Source organism: Phyllopteryx taeniolatus, chromosome 1 (assembly GCF_024500385.1).
Source record: "Phyllopteryx taeniolatus isolate TA_2022b chromosome 1, UOR_Ptae_1.2, whole genome shotgun sequence".
Taxonomy (NCBI): Eukaryota; Metazoa; Chordata; class Actinopteri; order Syngnathiformes; family Syngnathidae; genus Phyllopteryx; species Phyllopteryx taeniolatus.
The window spans coordinates 48,245,118-48,264,087 of NC_084502.1; the positions used below are offsets into that span (position 1 = coordinate 48,245,118).

The 18,970-nt window shown below is 40.0% G+C and overlaps 2 protein-coding genes across 15 annotated transcripts in view; both read left to right on the forward strand.

The window, feature by feature from the left end:
• Positions 1-4,149, forward strand: part of mcf2la (mcf.2 cell line derived transforming sequence-like a) — a 58,078-nt gene extending 53,929 nt beyond the window's left edge. For 9 of the 11 annotated variants that reach the window (XM_061799483.1, XM_061799475.1, XM_061799438.1 and 6 more), the window contains 4 exons: positions 25-134; positions 1,803-1,915; positions 2,000-2,103; positions 2,213-4,149. In XM_061799483.1, coding sequence (XP_061655467.1) covers positions 25-134; positions 1,803-1,915; positions 2,000-2,103; positions 2,213-2,292 — 407 coding nt within the window. In that variant the 3' untranslated portion in view covers positions 2,293-4,149. The remainder of the gene's footprint in view (positions 1-24; positions 135-1,802; positions 1,916-1,999; positions 2,104-2,212) is intronic. The other 2 variants (XR_009792087.1, XR_009792088.1) reach the window with 1 other exon arrangement.
• A 1,021-nt stretch (positions 4,150-5,170) lies between these two features.
• cab39l (calcium binding protein 39-like) overlaps positions 5,171-18,970 on the forward strand; it is a 51,536-nt gene continuing 37,736 nt past the window's right edge. For 3 of the 4 annotated variants that reach the window (XM_061799624.1, XM_061799617.1, XM_061799610.1), the window contains exon 1: positions 5,171-5,421. The gene's annotated coding sequence lies outside the window, so the exon portion shown is untranslated. The remainder of the gene's footprint in view (positions 5,422-18,970) is intronic. The other variant, XM_061799601.1, reaches the window with a different exon arrangement.

Below are 18,970 nucleotides of genomic sequence, written 5' to 3' on the forward strand. Positions count from 1 at the left end.
CATGCTCATGTCTTCTTCTTACAGGCTGGACCAAAGTGTCGCTCTCAGTGGACGCCTCTGAGGAGAATGATGGCTACTCCAGTGGCGAGGAGCCATTGAACTCTGACCCTGAGGATGATGCAGGACTAAAACTGGTGAGAGTTGCAAAAATAATTGCCCTGTGGTGGAACCTCTGATGTTGAAGACAAGCCGTCTCGGGAAACTGGTTGAACTCTGATTTTGTACGGATTTGGAATAAAAAAAATTCCCAGAGGAAATAATGGAAATAGAATTAACCCATTCAGGAACATAAAACGTGTGTTAACTGTGCCGGGATTGTTTAAGTAACATTATATCCTTCTTAACTGACACATACTGTACATTTAAAACACTGCTGGTATTATTACAATATTTAGGTATTTACTGCCACTGAATATTAAATCCACATATCACTGTTCAAATGACATTTTTTGTGATATAAGAAATTAGACCAAGATAAATCAATTAAAGGTTTTCCACCATTGTGGCCTACAGCCTGTACAACAGTCAATTCAACTCAATAGTTTTTCTTTTTTTTTTTCCAAGATAATGTGGTTGCAAAGGTGTAAACACCCTCTTATAACTGGGATGTGGCTATGTTTGGAATTAACCAATAACATTCAAACCCATGTTAAATGGGAGTCAGCACATACCTGTCACCATTTAAAGTATCTCTGATTAACCCAAAATAAATTCAGTTGCTCTAGCTGGCTTTTCCTGACATTTTGTTTTGCATTGTAGGAGGACCCCGAAGGTTTTGTTATATCACTGATGGCTATTTCAAACTGTTCATAATTCACTCCATGTCAAAGGGCACATTTTCAGCGGAACAAAAACAACCCCAAAAACATAATGCTGTCATCACCATGCTTTACCGTTAACGTGTTCTTTTGATTTTGAGCCAAGTTGTGTTTGCGCCAAACATACTTTTTGGAATTTTGGAGGCAAAAAGTTCAACCTTGGTTTCATCGGACGTAACAAAATCTCCCAAACACATGGGAAAATGTGTCATGGACCACAATATTTGTTATTTAGTTTTACTTCCCCTCACGAAACAGTTGTACAGGTTATAAGTCACAATGTTGGAAAAAGGTTTGAAATTATTTATCTTGGTCTCAATTTTCTGTATCACAAAAACTTGACATTTGAACAGGGATGTGTAGACTTTTTATATCCACTGTATACATTTTATAACAAGTGATGAATGCAATGATGAGAGAGGATAACTTGCATGGTTCCTCCATTGCAAAATATATATTTGTGAACATTCTTAACAATCACGAGTAAAAAGAAGCTAACCACTGTTCATATTATTCAACTTTAACCTTAATGATAAATGACAGACACAATTATGAAATGGTAATTTGTGCTTGGGAGGTGAGTAGAACTGCAGTTCACATTCCAGTGTAGATTGTATTGTTTTTATTATCACCAATTATGGACTCAATCATATTGTACTCAGCAGCCAGGACGGAGATGTGTGTACCAATTTCTCACTATGCAGTAAATTCCAGACCTAATTATTTGGTCATCATCACATATTTTTCCTCTCGTTGTAGTGAGGATAAGCGGTTCAGAAAATTGATGTATGGATGTCATGACGGGTAACCTTTACTGACTCTGGGCATATGTATTTTTGGGATACATTTTGGTTTTACTGTCCTCCTAATTGTATGACCTCAAGGGTGTTCTAATTTAGAGGTTCCACTGTATTAGGTGGAAAAGCACCGGCTTATTCTGTAAGCTTTTGAGTCAAGTAATGCTCAAAGTGGTTTGGCCTTTAGATTCCGGGGAAGTATACAGTGGTAGCAGACTCCGAGAAGGCGGGACCTCACGAGCTGACAGTTAAGAGCGGTGATGTGGTGCAGCTCATCAGAGAGGGAGAGGAGGGCCAGTGGTAAAAGTCTTCTTATGCTAGCAGAGTGGCTTTTACAGTATTTGTTGCTCCTTCACAGTTTATAGCAAATGTATTCCTGTGCAGGTTTGTGAAGAACCTTCGCACCAGTAAGGAGGGCTGGATGGCACAGGCAAACCTACTAGGCCTAATATCGGAATCCAAGTCATCTCAGTCACTCAGCAGCTCAGGTAGGGCTCAGTAATCAGTATACACTCTTTAAATTGAATTTCATTTCAGTGTGAAAACAGTTGTTTTGTCCAGAGCACTGACTTTGTTCAATTGTCGTTTTATTTGCAGATGACAGTGTCTCTGGAAACCTTAGCACTTCCTCCAGCTGCAGTGAAACCTACACCAGCTTCTCAGACATCAAACCCTGAACCGTCCAGCACCACAGAAAACAAAGTGTTGCGGCGTCAGCAATCGCTACCAGTATTTTAGCAGAGTGCTACATGCTAATTACAGTCTCTCTGTGTTCAATTATGTAGCACTAACATGGACACGTCTCAACGTCTGTGCTAGATTTTTGTTGCGTACTGCTGGCCAGTGAGTTATAGCGAGTACAATTTAGTGTCCCATGTTAATCAACACTGTGAAAACTGGCATCGGGCTACAAATAGCATAAAATGCCCTGCAGCTCAAGGGCATAAAGAGAGCGCAAAACTTAAATCCAAATAGGCTTCAATGGTATTTGCAGCTGTTCTCATCAATATTGAAAGAAACAAAGCTGGAGTCACCACCACCATCTGGTGGTCAGAACCCCTTACTAACTTCCACAAAGCGATCAGAGGGGATGTGGACCTTGTTCCTTTGAAAGAGCTCGATGGGCTCACCTCTCAGCTGCTCTGGATTAACCTCTGAGGCAGCATGGGGCTGGCAGGTGTGACTACATTCCTGCCCCACTTGGACTTAAGTATATTAGTGTGCACATTCTTGCATATGTACATGCAAATATGTTCTTCGGAACAATTCATACAGGATTGTCTCACAGACCCAAAACATTAGATTTAAATGCATAACTTCATTAAGTACAATTACGGAATTATCTCAGATTCTGCTTACCTATCTCTGGTTAGCACTTTGGAATAAAAAGAAGCTTTGTCCCGTTGTGCTGCTCCCAGCCCAACTCAGGCATGTGACAGCGTCGTAACTTCCCTCCATGCAACTAGACCAAGACCGGCTCAGCTTGTTTGTGTCATTGACCTGACAACCATTTTATTTTCTTATTACAGCCCTGCCAAAACTGACGGACAGGTGGAAAAAAAACATGGTTTTATGTGTGAGATAAACAGCAAGGATGGCCCTAAAATTGTATGAGGAAGCCGATTATGATGCACTGCAACAACCACCGAGAGAAACGAGGAACCTTTGGTACCCCCAACATTGAATAATGCCTCTTAACTTGTTTTCTATTGACCATTTTTTTTTTTTTTTTTTACAACCCTCCATTTTTACTGAACTCAGAGGGTTGTTTACCATCCATGTTGTGTGTGTGACACCTAAATCCAGTGCAGCTCAATGCTGCAGTAAAAGCAGCCCCGCCTGTTTATTGCTCAGAATTGGTTCTATTTGTCTAGTGACTGAAGAAAAAAAAAGGGGGTGTGGGGGAATGTCAGGTTTTGTGACAATTCAGTGTGACAATTATCGTGTTGTTGATGATGTATTTTTGTTTCACTATTTTTGTTGAGAACCACTTTAAGCTAGTTTTTCCTCAATTCATTATAATTGTCGAGCACAGACTGCATGTCTTTCCTGTGAAAGGACACATTGTTGTCTTACAAAAGGTAAAAAAGTCAGCCAGCAAATTTCAAACTGTGGCTGTCACAGTGTGTTTGTCACTATAATACAGAATTGTTACTCTTGTACTGTGTTCTGTCAAATACCTCACATGTAACAATCCTCTGGGCTTTGCTAGTCATGGCGAGGATATTTTTTTTGTGAGAAACATTTTACCAGCCATTGTTTACATTTGAAGTGTTTATTTTCTGCCCTCAGATGAAAGCTGACGTGTAGTGTTTGATCACGGTCACAATTATTTGTGCTGTTAACTTGGAGGCTGGAGAGTTTTATATTTTGTACTTTCTTTTTACACAGCACATTGGAGCAACCACAATGTTTATTTTCCTACTGTACTGTATATTTACTGATATAAAGTTATCGCTGTATATTTGTAAATATGTAATTCTGTATTGTATGTAAAATCAGAAACAGCTTTAATAAAGTCGGATTGTTTCCTCTGTTTGTATTTTACTTTACTGTAGAAAAAACATTAAGGCCAGTTGATGACAATTATGTGTCCATACATTTTACATTTTAATTCTTCATTTGGGTTGACGGTGAGCTCGACCTTATCCCAGCTGACTTTGGGCGAGAGGAAGGGTACACCCTGGACTGGTCGTCAGCCAATTGCAGGGAACATATAGACAGACAAACAATCATTCACAAGAAGCTGAAGTACTTGCAGCAGGGGGAGATAACATGCAAACTCCACACAGGAAGGCCAGAGCTGGATTCAAACCCCCATCATAAGAACTGTGAGGCGGATGAGCTAACCAGTGGCTCCGTTGTGCTGGCATGACCACAGTTAACATTTGCTAAATGGCAAAAAAAATATATATATAAACATTTGCTAAATGAATACAAAATAAACATGCTATATATATATATATACACCACTGTATATTCATACTATATATATATACATAATATATATGCTTATTAGCTAGTGTTGCCAGTGTTATTAGCTTTAAAAAAAAAAATTAAAAAGAAGTACAGTACGGTACACCACATGGCATCGGAACCCTTATCTTTGGCCACGTGATGTCTAACGCCCAATGAGCATTTATCGTTCGTAGCGTCACAATGCAAAGTTTGGGTGCGTTCACATTCGTTTACCGTGCGACCTTATCATGTTGTTATCGTATAAAAACTCCACATTAAAGATAAAAATTGACAAAGCTTGTCATTAAAATAGTGGAAATGTAATTACTCGCGTTTACATTGTGTTTATAACGTGTAATCTGGGCCACACAGAGAGGCACGACTGTAAAAAAGGCGTAGTTTAAGGTAAAGTGAACGTGTTGGCAGGCTACAGCTGTCATGCGAACCAGAAGTGACGTAAAACCACAATAAAAGCAAATTTATTACAGTTTCATATGATGAAAAATTTCCCCATATTATTATTTACCAAGCATGACTGCGAAATGATTGATCGATTTTAATCTTTACTTAATTTGTTCATGGCCTTGCATTTAGCGACGGAATAATAGAATAATTCTGTAACCGGTTTAAACCGGAGGTGGCGTAGTTAGTCCTTGCTAGCTCGACAAAAGGCTGGAACTCAACCAGATGGAATTGTGTACTGCCTTCCTAGCTGATTCCTCACATTTGAAATTGTTTCGCACACTTTTTAGCTGCGAACTACCAGCGGACTACCAGCCCTGGCGTAACAACTGGAGTTCATCAGGGCGGTTGTGAAAGCGTTCTAGACGCTCTGCAAAGATCTGACTGTAAGTATCCTTTCCTGGATAGCTGCTTCTAAACGCAACTGGCATGTTTTAGTGCCCTTGGTCGTCTTGTGTAAAGTCACTCGGGGTCAACTCGTGGATATGTTTTCGGTAACGAGGGCGACAACTGCGATTAGCTTTAGATATCCGTCCGACAAAAAAAAAAAAAAAAAAAAAAAAAAAGCGACTTCAGCCGCAGGGCGAGAGGGGTGTAGCCTTGTCAAATCACGTTGTGTAGCACTCTACATATGCGGTCTGCAGCCCAACTGTCTCGTAAACACGAATATATTGAAAGGCCGTCAGTGTATTTACACCACCATGGGTTGAAGTACGAGGACTGTTTTGTTTTGTTTTGCTCTTTTCCAACCTGCTGTTACTTTAGATGTCAGGTGTTAGCCTAACCAGCATGACAACAACGCAACTTCCGGTCATCTTCAAAGTAAAACCCGGAAGTTTTGAAGACCCCACAACAGGGAAGCCGGGGTGATCTGCTGTCAGTCATAGGACGATCGTGAATGTTGCGTTTGCTGGGAATCGCGCTCTGGCCAGCTGTGCTAAAGACAATCGTGTGACCCACGACACTAAGTGTGATATTAATTGTTATCAATAATCAATTGTGAGAAAGCAGATCAAGTTAAACCAATTGTTATTTTGAAATAATGCATTGTCTGTGTTAGTGTTGTTTTTTTAACCCCTTTTTTTTAGAACTTTTGAGGCACAACAATTAATAGATTAATTGACAACTAATCGATTAGCAAATAAGTGACAACTATTTTGATCATTGAATAATCTTTTCAAATTGTTTAATTTAAAATTGTCAGCCTGTCAGGAGTAAATATTCCCAGATTTCTGTAGTCCTTCATGAAAGCCGACTGATTATCTTTTGGTTAATCAAAATAAGACATTTGCAAACATTTGCTTTTATTTTGGAAAACAACGATAAACTTTGTTGCCTATTTTCTGATATGTTACAGACAAAACCAGTAACTAAATCATAATCAATGGCTGTCTGTGCTTTTGCTGCACTGTCAATTTGAAATAATGTCCCATTTTGAATAAAGGGACGGAAATTATATATAATGTGTGTATATATATATATATATATATATATATATATATATATATATCCATCCATCCATCCATCCATTTTCTGAGCCGCTTCTCCTCACTAGGGTTGCGGGCCTGCTGGAGCCTATCCCAGCTATCATCGGGCAGTAGGCGGGGTACACCCTGAACTGGTTGCCAGCCAATCGCAGGGCACATACAAACAAACAACCATTCGCACTCACAGTCACACCTACGGGCAATCTAGAGTCTTCAATTAATGCATGTTTTTGGGATGTGGGAGGAAACCGGAGTGCCCGGAGAAAACCCACGCAGGCACGGGGAGAACATGCAAACTCCACACAGGTGGGGCCGGGGATTGAACCCGGGTCCTCAGAACTGTGAGGCTGGCGCTCTAACCAGTCGGCCACCATATTTTATATATATATATATATATATATATATATATATATTGAGGCTGACGCTCTAACCAGTCGGCCGCCATATATATATATATATTTGTGTTTGTGGCGCTTGTGTTTTTTTGTTGTTTTTTTTTTATTAACGGATGAATCGGGGTATATATTAACGGATGAATCGGGGTATATATATATATATATATATACCCCGATTCATCCGTTAATAAAAAAAAAACAACAAAAAAACACAAGCGCCAGATCAATCGATTATTGAATAATAAGTTGCAGCCCTTGAATACTCATTTACACAGTTGAGAATTCAAACATTGTAGCCACAGAAACAGGTTGTTGACATGACCATTTTAAAGTGTTACTTTTTCAAACATTTTATCATTATTATATGAAACATTCATCATCCATTTTTCTTTACCGTTTATCTTGTTAAGGGTCACTTGGAGCTGGAACCTATCCCAGCTGACTTTGGACAAAAGGCAATCACAGTGCTGTTAAACAAATATAATTTTGTAATTTATCTATAATTACTTGCAATTATTCATTTCTATAGTTCATGTGGTCATTAGGGTTGCGGGTGAGCTGGAGCCTATCCCAGCTGACTTTGAGTAAGAGTACACCCTGGACTGTAGACAAACAACCATTCACCAGTGATTCCCACAGGACCGGATTCTATTTGTGGTGGTGGGTATCCGGCGGCTGAACGCGGGTTTTTTGGGGGGTGGGGTTTACTAAACAAACACCAAATATCTTATAATAAATTTAAATATTTAAATAAAATACAATCGCTTAAATAATTAAATACATACATAAATACCAAGAATTTACAATGTAAAATCAAACAATTATAGGTCTCTTCACTACCTTTTCCATTGGTGGCACTGTACCATGCATGATGTGTGTAGTCTTCCGTAATTGGCATACCGTAGCTTTGTATATAATAAAGACTGACAGTGACTCGAGTTATAGCTGCAAAATATTCTACTGTGAATATGAAGTTTGTCTGCAACAAGCACTGGCTGACTAAACAGATCATTATAATGGAAACATATGCATATTCAGATAATGTTACATGTATTCTATGCTGTTTATTTTCTTTTTCCATAAATGCTATACTTAAATGAATGGAACAGCAGTATAACTTTAACTTAATATCAGCATACATGGGGTTTGGATTAAGGGAGAAAAACAATGTGTGATTTGAACATAAAACGTTTACTTGTTAACAAACAAGAAAAACTTGATTTTTGATGACAATGTAGTTGTTTTTCAAAACATGCAGTACTTTACATAAAATTACAACCAAATACTTTTGTTGGAAATTTTCTAAAATTATTTTAATGCAGAACAAATGCATGGTAGGATAATTGAAGACTCTAAATTGCCCTTAGGTGTGAGTGTGAATGATTGTTTGTTTATATGTGCCCGGCGATTGGCTGGCGACCAGTTCAGGGTTTAACCCGTCTCTCGCCTGAAGATAGCTGGGATAGGCTCCAGCACGCCCGCGTCCTTAGTGAGGATGAGCGGTATGGAAGATGAATGAACTTCACTTGTGGGTTTACAGTATGAGTCCGCCAGTCTCAAAATTAAATATTGATAATCTTGATACTGCAGTCATTTGTGAGGCTGCATTTTCTGTATTGTATCAGAAAGGAAATCTGTGGTATGGATCATTAGCAGAGACACAAAAATGTCTTGTTGGAAGGTGAACGTTCGGCCCAGTCTGAAGTTCTGAGCACTCTGAAGAAGGTTTTCGTCCAGGATATCCCTGTACTTGGCCGCATTCATCTTTCCTTCGATTGCAACCAGTCTCCCTGTCCCTGCATCTGATAAACACCCCCACAGAAAGATGCTGCCACCACCATGCTTCACTGTTGGGACTGTATTGGACAGGTGATGAGCAGTGCCTCGTTTTCTCCACACACCGCTTAGAACTAAGGCCAAAAAGTTCTATATTGATCTCATCAGACCCGATAATCTTATTTTTCACCATCTTGGAGTCCTTCAGGTGTTTTTTAGCAAACTCCATGCGGGCTTTCATGTGTCTTGCACTGAGGAGAGACTTCCGTCGGGCCCCTCTGCCATAAAGCCCCGACTGGTGGAGGGCTGCAGTGATGGTTGACTTTCTAGAACTTTCTCCCATCTCCCGACTGCATCTCTGGAGCTCACCCACAGTAATCTTTGGGTTCTTCTATACCTCTCTCACCAAGGCTCTTCTCCCCCGATTGCTCAGTTTGGCCAGACGGCCAGCTCTAAAAAGGGTTCTGGTCATCCAAAGCGTCTTCCATTTAAGGATTATGGAGGCCACTGTGCTCTTAGGAACCTTAAGTGCAGCAGAATGTTTTTGTTTCCTTGGCCAGATCTGTTCCTTGCCACAATTCTGTCTGAGCTCTTCAGGCAGTTCCTTTGACCTCATGATTCTCATTTGCTCTGACATGCACTGTGAGCTGTAAGGTCTTGTATAGACGTGTGTGGCTTTCCTAATCAAGTCCAATCAGTATAATCAAACACAGCTGGACTCCAATGAAGGTGTAGAAATGGACAGCACCCGAGTTAAATATGAGTGCCACAGCAAAGGGTCTGAATACTGATGGCTGTATGATATTTGAGTTTTTATTTTTTAACAAATCTGCAAAGATTTCAACAATTCAGCTTTTTTTTCTGTCAATATGGGGTGCTGTGTGTACATTAACAGGGGGGGGGGGACATGAACTTAAATGATTTTAGCAAATGGCTGGAATATAACAGAGTGACAAATTTAAGGGGGTCTGAATACTTTCCATACCCACCATATGTCTTTGGATTGTTGGAGGAAATCGGAGCACCCGCAGAAAACCCTTTCCAGCACGGGGAGAATAGCCTGGGCTGAGATTTGAATCCAGAATCTCAGTACTGTGAGGCAGCCGTGCTAACCACGAGGTCACGGGGTGCCTTTATTACAGGGCTCTACAATAACTTTTTCACTTGTAGCACTGGTCGCACCAGTACATGATTTAGGCGCACCCTTTTTGAGGAGGTACAGCATGACCATGGAATACCATAGTTTCGTATGAAGTAAACATTGACAGTGACTCCAGATATAATATTTGCAAAATATTTGACTGTCAACAAGAAGTTTGTCTGCAACAAGCAGTGGCAGACAAAACAGGTCAATTAATTAAAAAAAAACCCAAAGATTTTACTTTTGTTTGATCATTTGTTCAACTCAGAGAGGCTAGTTCTTATAGTGAGGGCTCCCACCGTTTATGATTTAGTCACACTATTTTGCAATGTATTTACTAGCAAAACAAACCAAGTTACCCTTTTAAAAGCACAATCCCAAACAGAACATGGATAAATCATTACAACACAGATCATTTTACACTTGAGACTATGTGAGTCCCGGGATGCACATGTCATGGGAACAATGTCCCATCCCGGGAACAATGAGTCTCTGCAAGTTATCATCCTCAAGGCATACCGATACAGTAATCCGCTATATCATGGTTTTTGCTTCATGGTCCTGCTCGATCGCAGAACTTTATCACAGTTGTTTCTTTTTTTTTTTATACTCTTTGTACAATATTTTTGTTATCCGTTGCTCTTGCCCTTTCTCAATATATTATGTTTAAGCCTGTCACAATCTAATTTTTTTTAGGACGATATATTTTAACTATCACGACAAACGACAGTATCGTTGATAGTTTTTTATGCCACTGATATAATATTAAAGCATGGTAATGCAAGTACATCCTTTTTAAGAATAATTTACTTTTAATTCTATGTCTAAGAATAATGAACATTGACATTGCAATGTAGAACAATAAATAAAATATATCAGATTAAAAAAATAATTGCACTTAACAAATATTACCGTAATTTCTCGTGTATAATGCGCACCCATGTATAATACGCACCCCCAAAGTTGACCTAAAAATTCCGGAAAACCCTTCTACGTATGTATAGTGGATTTTTACAATGCATGATTTTGCTTCTAACCATATGTTCAAAACATGAAGTATTATCTGTAGTTTGTTAGTTTTTTCAAAGAATTATTCTGAATTAAGCGCTTTATTTGAATACGTAATCCTTTTTTTAAATTTACTGGCTCTTATTTTGAAATTCACAGCCCTACTTTTATTGTAAATTCGAAAACACACAGTTGTACTCGTATGTTTGATTACCCAGGCAGAATTTGTAAGATGGGTACAATTCTTTAAAGAAAACATGAAGGACCAGGCGAAAGACATTTAATTTTAATGGGATTCAAATTAAACTGTCAAGCATTTCAGAAAAGCATTATCATTAAACAAAACATAACCATAAAGAAATTAATGATGGTTGTTGTTCATTCATCAGTCATATTTAAAAAATAAATAAATAAATAAAAAACAACAATAATATTTGGTTAAGTAGCAACATTAAAAATACAGAACAAGTTAAAATTGTACATTTATAACAAGATGACAAACTTGTGTTCCTCATTTTTAAATTAATGGCATATATTTCTTTATACTCACGGGAAATACCAGTTTAAACTGAAATCTATTTATATTTGTTTGAAATGGCCTCACTAGAAATGTTTGTAGACAGGAAAATGCAGTTTCCTGTTATATGGACAAAGTGAATTTAAGAATCGATTGCAGGACTACTGGATGCTAATGCCCCTCCCCACCATCGATTGGTTTTGAATGTGGAAAGATTTTGATCATCACCCAAGTTTTCTTATAAAGGTTCAATGCAGGTGTTAATCCAATTTGTTTTGATAAATAAATAAGGATTTTAAAATATAAAATATATAAATGTGGTATATAATACAGTATATACATGTTAATTCAACAAATATTATATCTATTAAAATATTTGTATTTTTGTTGGTAAAATGACTTGAAAGGACTCGAAACTCAAAGCGTAGGACTTGCGACTTGACTCGGACTTGCATTGTGTCGACTCGGGACTTGAGGGCAAAGACTTGAGACTTACTTGTGACTTGCAAAGCAATGACTTGTTCCCACCTGTGATAATTAGCATGCTTGGTAGAAAAGTGACAGCTGATTTTATATTCCTTTAAAACTGCAATGGTTTCTTGGCAAATGAGACATACAGCCTTTGACCGGACTTCAGTGAAAAGTATTTAGTAGTCCATTCTATATTAAACACTCACTGTCGACTTTTCTTTTCTTTGGCCCACTCATGGTTGAAGATGGGTTCAGCGCAGTCAGCAGAGTAAAAACAGATCAGCCAAAGTCAAGTCAATGAGGCACTGTACCTACTGTGTTACCTGGTGGAAGCACTGGGCATTGCAGGATAACCTGGTGTGACCATTGGGCATTAGAGGACAAGGTCAAATGAATGTAGTCATGATTTTGATATGATTTGGGCGATTCTGTAACAATCTTTGGCGGGCCGGATCGAAATGATCAACGGGCCGGATTTGGCCCACAGGCCGTAGTTTGCCCAGTTTTGTCTAAACTTTAGATGTATAGATAGATGGATACTGTAGTGTGAAAAAGTATTTTCCCCCTTCCTGATTTCTTATTGTTTTGCATGTTTGTTACACTTAAATGTTTCTCATCATCAAACAAATAACAACGAAATATTAGTCAAAGATGGCACAAGTAAACACAAAATGCAGTTTTTAAATGAATGTTTTTATTAAGGGAGGGGAAAAAATCCTAACCTACATGGACCTATGTGAAAAAGTGATTCTCCCCTTGTTAAAACATAACTGGTGTATCATACCTGTCTTCCAATTTCTCTACCTAGACCCAGGCCTGATATTGCCACACCGATTCTCAATCCAAAAAAAATCACTTAAACAGGACCTGCCTGACAAAGTGAAATAAACCAAAAGATCACATCATGACAAGACATCATGCTGAGATCTAAAGAAATTCAGGAACAAATGAGAAAGAAAGTAATTGGGATTTATCAGTGTGGAAAAGGTTATAAAGCCATTTCTAAAGCTTTGGGACTACAGCAAACCACAGTGAGAGCAATTATCCACCAATGGAGAAAACATAGAACAGTGGTGTATCAAAATTGTCCCACGAGTGCAGCGACAACTCATCCAAGAGGTCACAAAAGAACCCACAACATCATCCACAGAACTGCAGGCCTCGCTTGCCTCAGTTAAAGTCAGTGTTCATGACTCCACCATAAGAAAGAGACTGGGCATAGTAGCGTTCCAAGAAGAAAACCACTGCTAAGCAAAAAGAACATTGAAGCTCATCTCAATTTTGCCAGAAGACATCTTGATGGATCCCAAGACTTTTGGAAAAATACTCTGGGGTCTGATGAGACAAAAGTTGTTCTTTTTGGAAGGTGTGGGTCCTATTACATCTGGCCTAAAAGTAAACACATTTTAGAAAATGAACATCATACCAACAGTAAAATATGGTGGTGGTAGTGTGATGGTCTGGGGCTGTTTTGTTGCTTCAGGACCTGGAAGACTTGCTGTGACAAATGGAACCATGAATTTTGCTCTCTACCAAAAAATCCTGAAGGAGAATGTCGGGCCATCTGTTCGTGACCTCAAGCTGAAACAAAGTTGTCTTCTGCAGCAGGACAATGATCCAAAACACACTAGGAAGTCCACCTCTGAATGGGTGAAGAAAAACAAAATGAAGACATTGGAGTGGCTTAGTCAAATTCCTGACCTGAATTCTATTGAGAAACTGTGGCGTGACCTAAAAAAGGGGGTTCATGCTAAAAAAATCCTCCAATGTGGCTGAATAACAACAATTCTGCAAAGATCAGTGGGCCAAGATTCCTTCGCAGCGCTGTAAGAGACTCATTCATTGTAAGTTATTGCAGTTGTTGCTGCTAAGGGTGGCCAAACCAGTTATTAGGTTTAGGGGCCATCACTTTTTCACACGAGGCCATGTAGGTTTGGATTTTTTTTTTTCTCCCTTAATTTAAAAACAGCATTTTCTGTTTACTTGTGTTGTCTTTGACTAATATTAAAATTTTGTTTGATGATGGGAAACATTAAAGTGTGACAAACGTTCAGGAAGGAAATCAGGAAGGGGGCAAACACTTTTTCACACCACTCCAGATAGACAGATTTGTTAGCTTTGGCAGCTTTATAACAAAGTTATAAAAACCTTTGCACATGACTGTTTGTTATAATGAGTGAAATGAAAACGAGACAAATTAAGCAGGCAATCTTTGCAGTTAGCAATATAGACACCCCACCCCACTCCACACACACGCACACCTTCGGAATTTTTAGACGATCATATGTGATGTCACTCGGGGAAACAGCTTTTGGTTTTATTCCTGTGATAAATGTAGCAGCATTGATAATGTTGCATGTAAAAACAAAAGCTGTGGGTGACTTTCTGCGGGAGGAGCTTACCAGTCGGTACTTTACAAGCCAGTTGTGTGTGTGGGCTACCTGGCGCCCTGACATCAGCTGTCCAGATAAGATGACATCTCACACTTTTCATTTAAAATGAATAAGTAGCGGCAAGCTAGTCTCGAGCCCTCCATTACCTGGCAGTATATATTACCTATATTAATTCTAATGTAATATTTGCGCAATCAACTTTTTAACGTCAGCATTATGATTACTTTTCCTAACCTTTCTTCGTTGACTGGCTGGGAAAAATATTCATGGTCATATTTTTCAGGGTTCTCCCCCCGCCCAACTAAAGCCCATATCCAATTTTTAATTTTTTAAAAACTATTTCAGGTATGGACAACTGGTGGGCCGCATGTGGCGAAACTATGCAGAAATATGAGAATTTGAGAAGGCGGTCAATACTCTTTCACGGCACTGTATGTGGCGCCCCTGGTTGCGCTGATGATAAATTGTGCCCCCCTCCATTATTTCAGTTGCCCTGCATCCCTGGTCTATGTCTATGCATATTTCAAGTGACACATATCCGGGATGGCTGTGTTTACATTCAAGGAACACAGGAAACAACCCATAAGCGCAGACTCCCAATTTGCACGAAAATGACTCCACAAGTGTCAGTGCAGTAAAGTAAACAATAATACATACATATTACAGATATTAAACGTCTCATAGTGTTTAGTTGGCCTGGATTGTCTCTTCCACCCCATTGATTTAAACAAGGGTAACTTCCACTTTATTACAACACATTATTTGGCTTATTTTGAACATAATTGTCTATGGTTTTGCTGTAGATTAGATTTACAGCTGGTGTTTTTTTGTTTACATTGTTTGAGCAGACGTTGCATGTATACATCACCGATCAGTGTATTTCAAAAACGTCAAATTGGCATTGACGATGTGTATCGATCTGTGTGTTTACACTGCAATCGCATTGGCAGATATCTGGTACGTATTTGTAGTATTGGATCTTCATCCACATAATTCCACTCTGAGGCTATCCGAGTCAATGGTTGTTGTTGTTTTTTTTCTTTTTACGCTGCCAGACGCATATCCTAATTATGAAATGCGACAGCAGAAATTTGAATTGTCATCTCACCCATGCATTGTAAATCCAGCATTAGGGCTGGAAGTTGCAGTGTCTCGACTCAGGGGCGATATATCAAATAGTGGGAGATTTGCCTTGCTCGAAGCCAACCCAGCATTACTCAGGACCTGACCCATTTTGAGAGAGTTGAGAGATTTTGAGTCCTGTACAAGCACCAATGAGCTCACTTTTATTTTGCAAGTCAAATGACTACCCCTGTCTCCTGCACTGCCTGAGTTTGCATTGACAACACCCACAGCCACATCAGATAAAAAGTCATTGTCTTTGGAGAAAAGTCCCCTTGTGACCATGTACATACCTGCTGCAACATTAAAATATGTGGATCAAGTTACTGTATGGATCGGATATAGTATAATAGTGTATTGTTTAGAAAAGTAACTCAACTACAAGCCTTTATTGTGTCAGGGGTTTGACCCAAATCTACCGCAATGTTTCAAGAAAAGATTGCATTCCAACTGCTTTAAGGGCATAAAGCTTCTTGGTTCTTTCTTAGAATTACTAGTTTTTTAATTAAACCTGTCCTGTTCAGCTGCATGGCCTTGCAGAATGGGTGCTCTGTCTTTGTGCTGGAACAATTTTGCTGTGCAACAGGGGAGTTTGAAATACTCCCTCTGCTTATTTTTAAACTTCTAAATTATTCTGATGTTTATTGAAAATGCAGCTGTACAGAAAAGGGTTTTAGAGGACAGACCGAGGGATAGAGTGGACTAGGGGTGAGAACCACAGCAGAACAATTGTGAGACTGTCTCGATATTTGAACACAAGTAACATTATAACAGGCAAATTGTGTTATTATTTGTGGATTGGGGGGGAGGAGACACCTGGTGAGGACATGCAATAACTAACCAAGAGAACAAGATAATAAAGGACATCAAAGGGGAGGACAGGATGTGGGAAAATCAACAAGGTAGTGCTACTATTCCTTTTTAATGTCTAAATACCTGTAAGAACCTATGAGTTGACATGTTAGTATAACTTGGTGCTTCTCTATTATTTTCTCTTTTCACTCTCCAAAACTTAAATTCCGCGGAACAGTTACGGGGGTGAAAAATAAATAAGTTCAATGGTGTTGGGTGTAATTATAAGTAGGCTACACACAGCATAACATTGTATCTTTATTAACATTAAAGAAAAGAAAAAAACCATTCGCAGCCCATTTGATACTGAAAAATAAAATTAAATAAAATCAATAATTAAGAATAAATTCAAACTTAGAAGTAAAATATATAAAACAGTTTAACATACTATCGTAAACAAACATCACACAACAAACACCTTATATGACGCTAACACTGCTCGCTGGTTTGTTGAAGTCGCATTCACAAAGTAGGATGATTGCAATATTCAGCACATTTTCGGTGAAAAAACTCAAGCGGTCGTTTGTCTCAGTCATTATCTCCATCTCTCTCCGCTGTTCTTTTCATGCCTGATAAAATTTTATCCATGGTCTCTCTTTCCCCCCCCCCAAATCTCCTGCTCCCATGCCGTGTGTAGCAAGAAAAACAACAACCCTACACCAGGGGTGGCCAACCAGTCAGAGGCTAAGAGCCACAATTTTTACTGTGTTCCTGCAAAGAGCCACAGAAATTCTTTGTTAGGGGGGGGCACAGTTGTGTCAGTTTTCCCCCCTGTTCCACGTACCTGGGCACACATAAACTGCCCCCATCTCTTCCACTCACTCAATCACTTTCTTATACGCAAAGACCTCTGCTCTGCCAGATTTACTGTAAATGTCACACATTAAAATAATAGTGACAAAAAATTACTCCCTCAGAACTAAGACCACAGACCAGTCATTTTCAACAATGAACACTGTGTGCACTATCTCACAAACAAACTCTCGGATCAATGTTCAGTTCATGTCTACAAACCAAAATATAATTTACAATAGTATAATTTATCTCACCATGCATGTTGCTCAGTGGGACTTCTGCCTTTCCTTGCCCTGAACAATTATTTTCAAATATAGTTTATAGTCAGTTGTTGCCACTCGAAGCAGTTTCTTCTCATTTGTCTATTTCAATTGAGTATATATGTGTACATCGCCGAAAACGTCACATCATTTATTAAGCTGGAGGTCCGTTGTGTAATTAGTAGTCAGAATTGTTTTTACACTTTCATCGAAACACCCGCTTGATTTTTTTTTTTTTTTTTTTTTTTTTTTTTTTTTTTTTTTAAAAGTTACAAGTAATAAAAACAAGATCTCGCGCAAATATACACTCTGGTCGGAAGCCGCTATATTTACAGGTATGCATGTGTGTAAACGATGATGTCACCGCACTTTTACGTCGAAACCGAGCACGCACAGACAGAGCGGAGAGTCACACATTCGGATTCATGGTTGACATGATGAAAATTTATTTCTGATCGGTTTGGAAAAAGGAAAATTCCATCCCTGTGAAACCAAATGAAATGTCATTCAAATTTGGCCTTTTTATTCCGATTGAGGTAGAGCGATTTCATCAGGAGAAATTGTGTAGTCCATTCCGAGTGTTTCCAGGTTGCCTGGCAACAGGCATTATCGTGTGGCATGAACGTAAGAGCTGCAAGAAACTGGTCAAAGAGCCGCAAGCGGCTCCCGAGCTGCAGGTTGGCCAGGCCTGCCCTACACCTTTGCGTGAATATTCCCTGAGTGCACGCTGACAATGACAGTGTCACTGCCACCTACGGTAGTGGATGTACACTTTGTTTTAGTCGGCAAAAAACGTACCCTGTTCGCCCTGGTGCCCCACCATTTGAGAAGCATTGGTATAACCTGTGTTGTTATTAGTGGTCCCAGCACAAGCAATTAATGCCTATAGTGTGTCTGTCGAACGTATTAGTGAATGAACACCATATCACATGCATGTTAGTCAACTGGTGTACGGAGTTACTGAGCCGGCATATTGAGGAAGGGTGGGCCCGGCTCCCTCCACACACAAGGGGGGGCCAAACCAGCGACCCCATCCAGCAGGGGACCCAACCAGGGGGATGCCATTAACGCCCCAGGACCCGGGGAGGTCCTGAGCCCAACTGAAGCACCCCGACCAAAGCGAGGGGCTATACTCCTGCGGGTCCGGCCTGGCCCGACCGGCTGGCAGACCACAGAGAGAAGGTAGGGGGGGGGGGGGAATCCCCTCCCCACCATCCCCACCCTCCTAGCTAATTACGATCCCCCCCCCCCCCCACCCACCCTAGACTGACCATAGCCCAGTGACCAGAACAGGGCACAGAAGGCGGGCCCGACCGAGGCAGGCGGCGCTGACACCCTACCATGAGCTCCAAGTCAGCCGGGGACCCCACACAGCCCAAGGGAGAGAGGAGAAAGGACCACGGCGGAGCGCCCCGGGGAGAGGGAAGAGGTGGACACAGGCCGGGATGCATCAGCACGGCCCCCAGGCCCCCACCCAGAGACCAGGACGAGACCCTCGGAGTGGGGCCAGCAGGCACCTTCCCGGTACCCAGAACATCCCCCAGGAAATTTTTTAATTGTTGTATTTAAATTTGTTTAAATCGTGTTCACTTGTGCATCCTTCTTTGCTGCACTATGCTTGACCTAAGTGAAGTGTCGTCAAATACTGACCACCATCTTGCTTGTGGTGCCTTGACTGACAGAAGTGTTCTAATAATTAGTAGCACAGTTATGTTTAT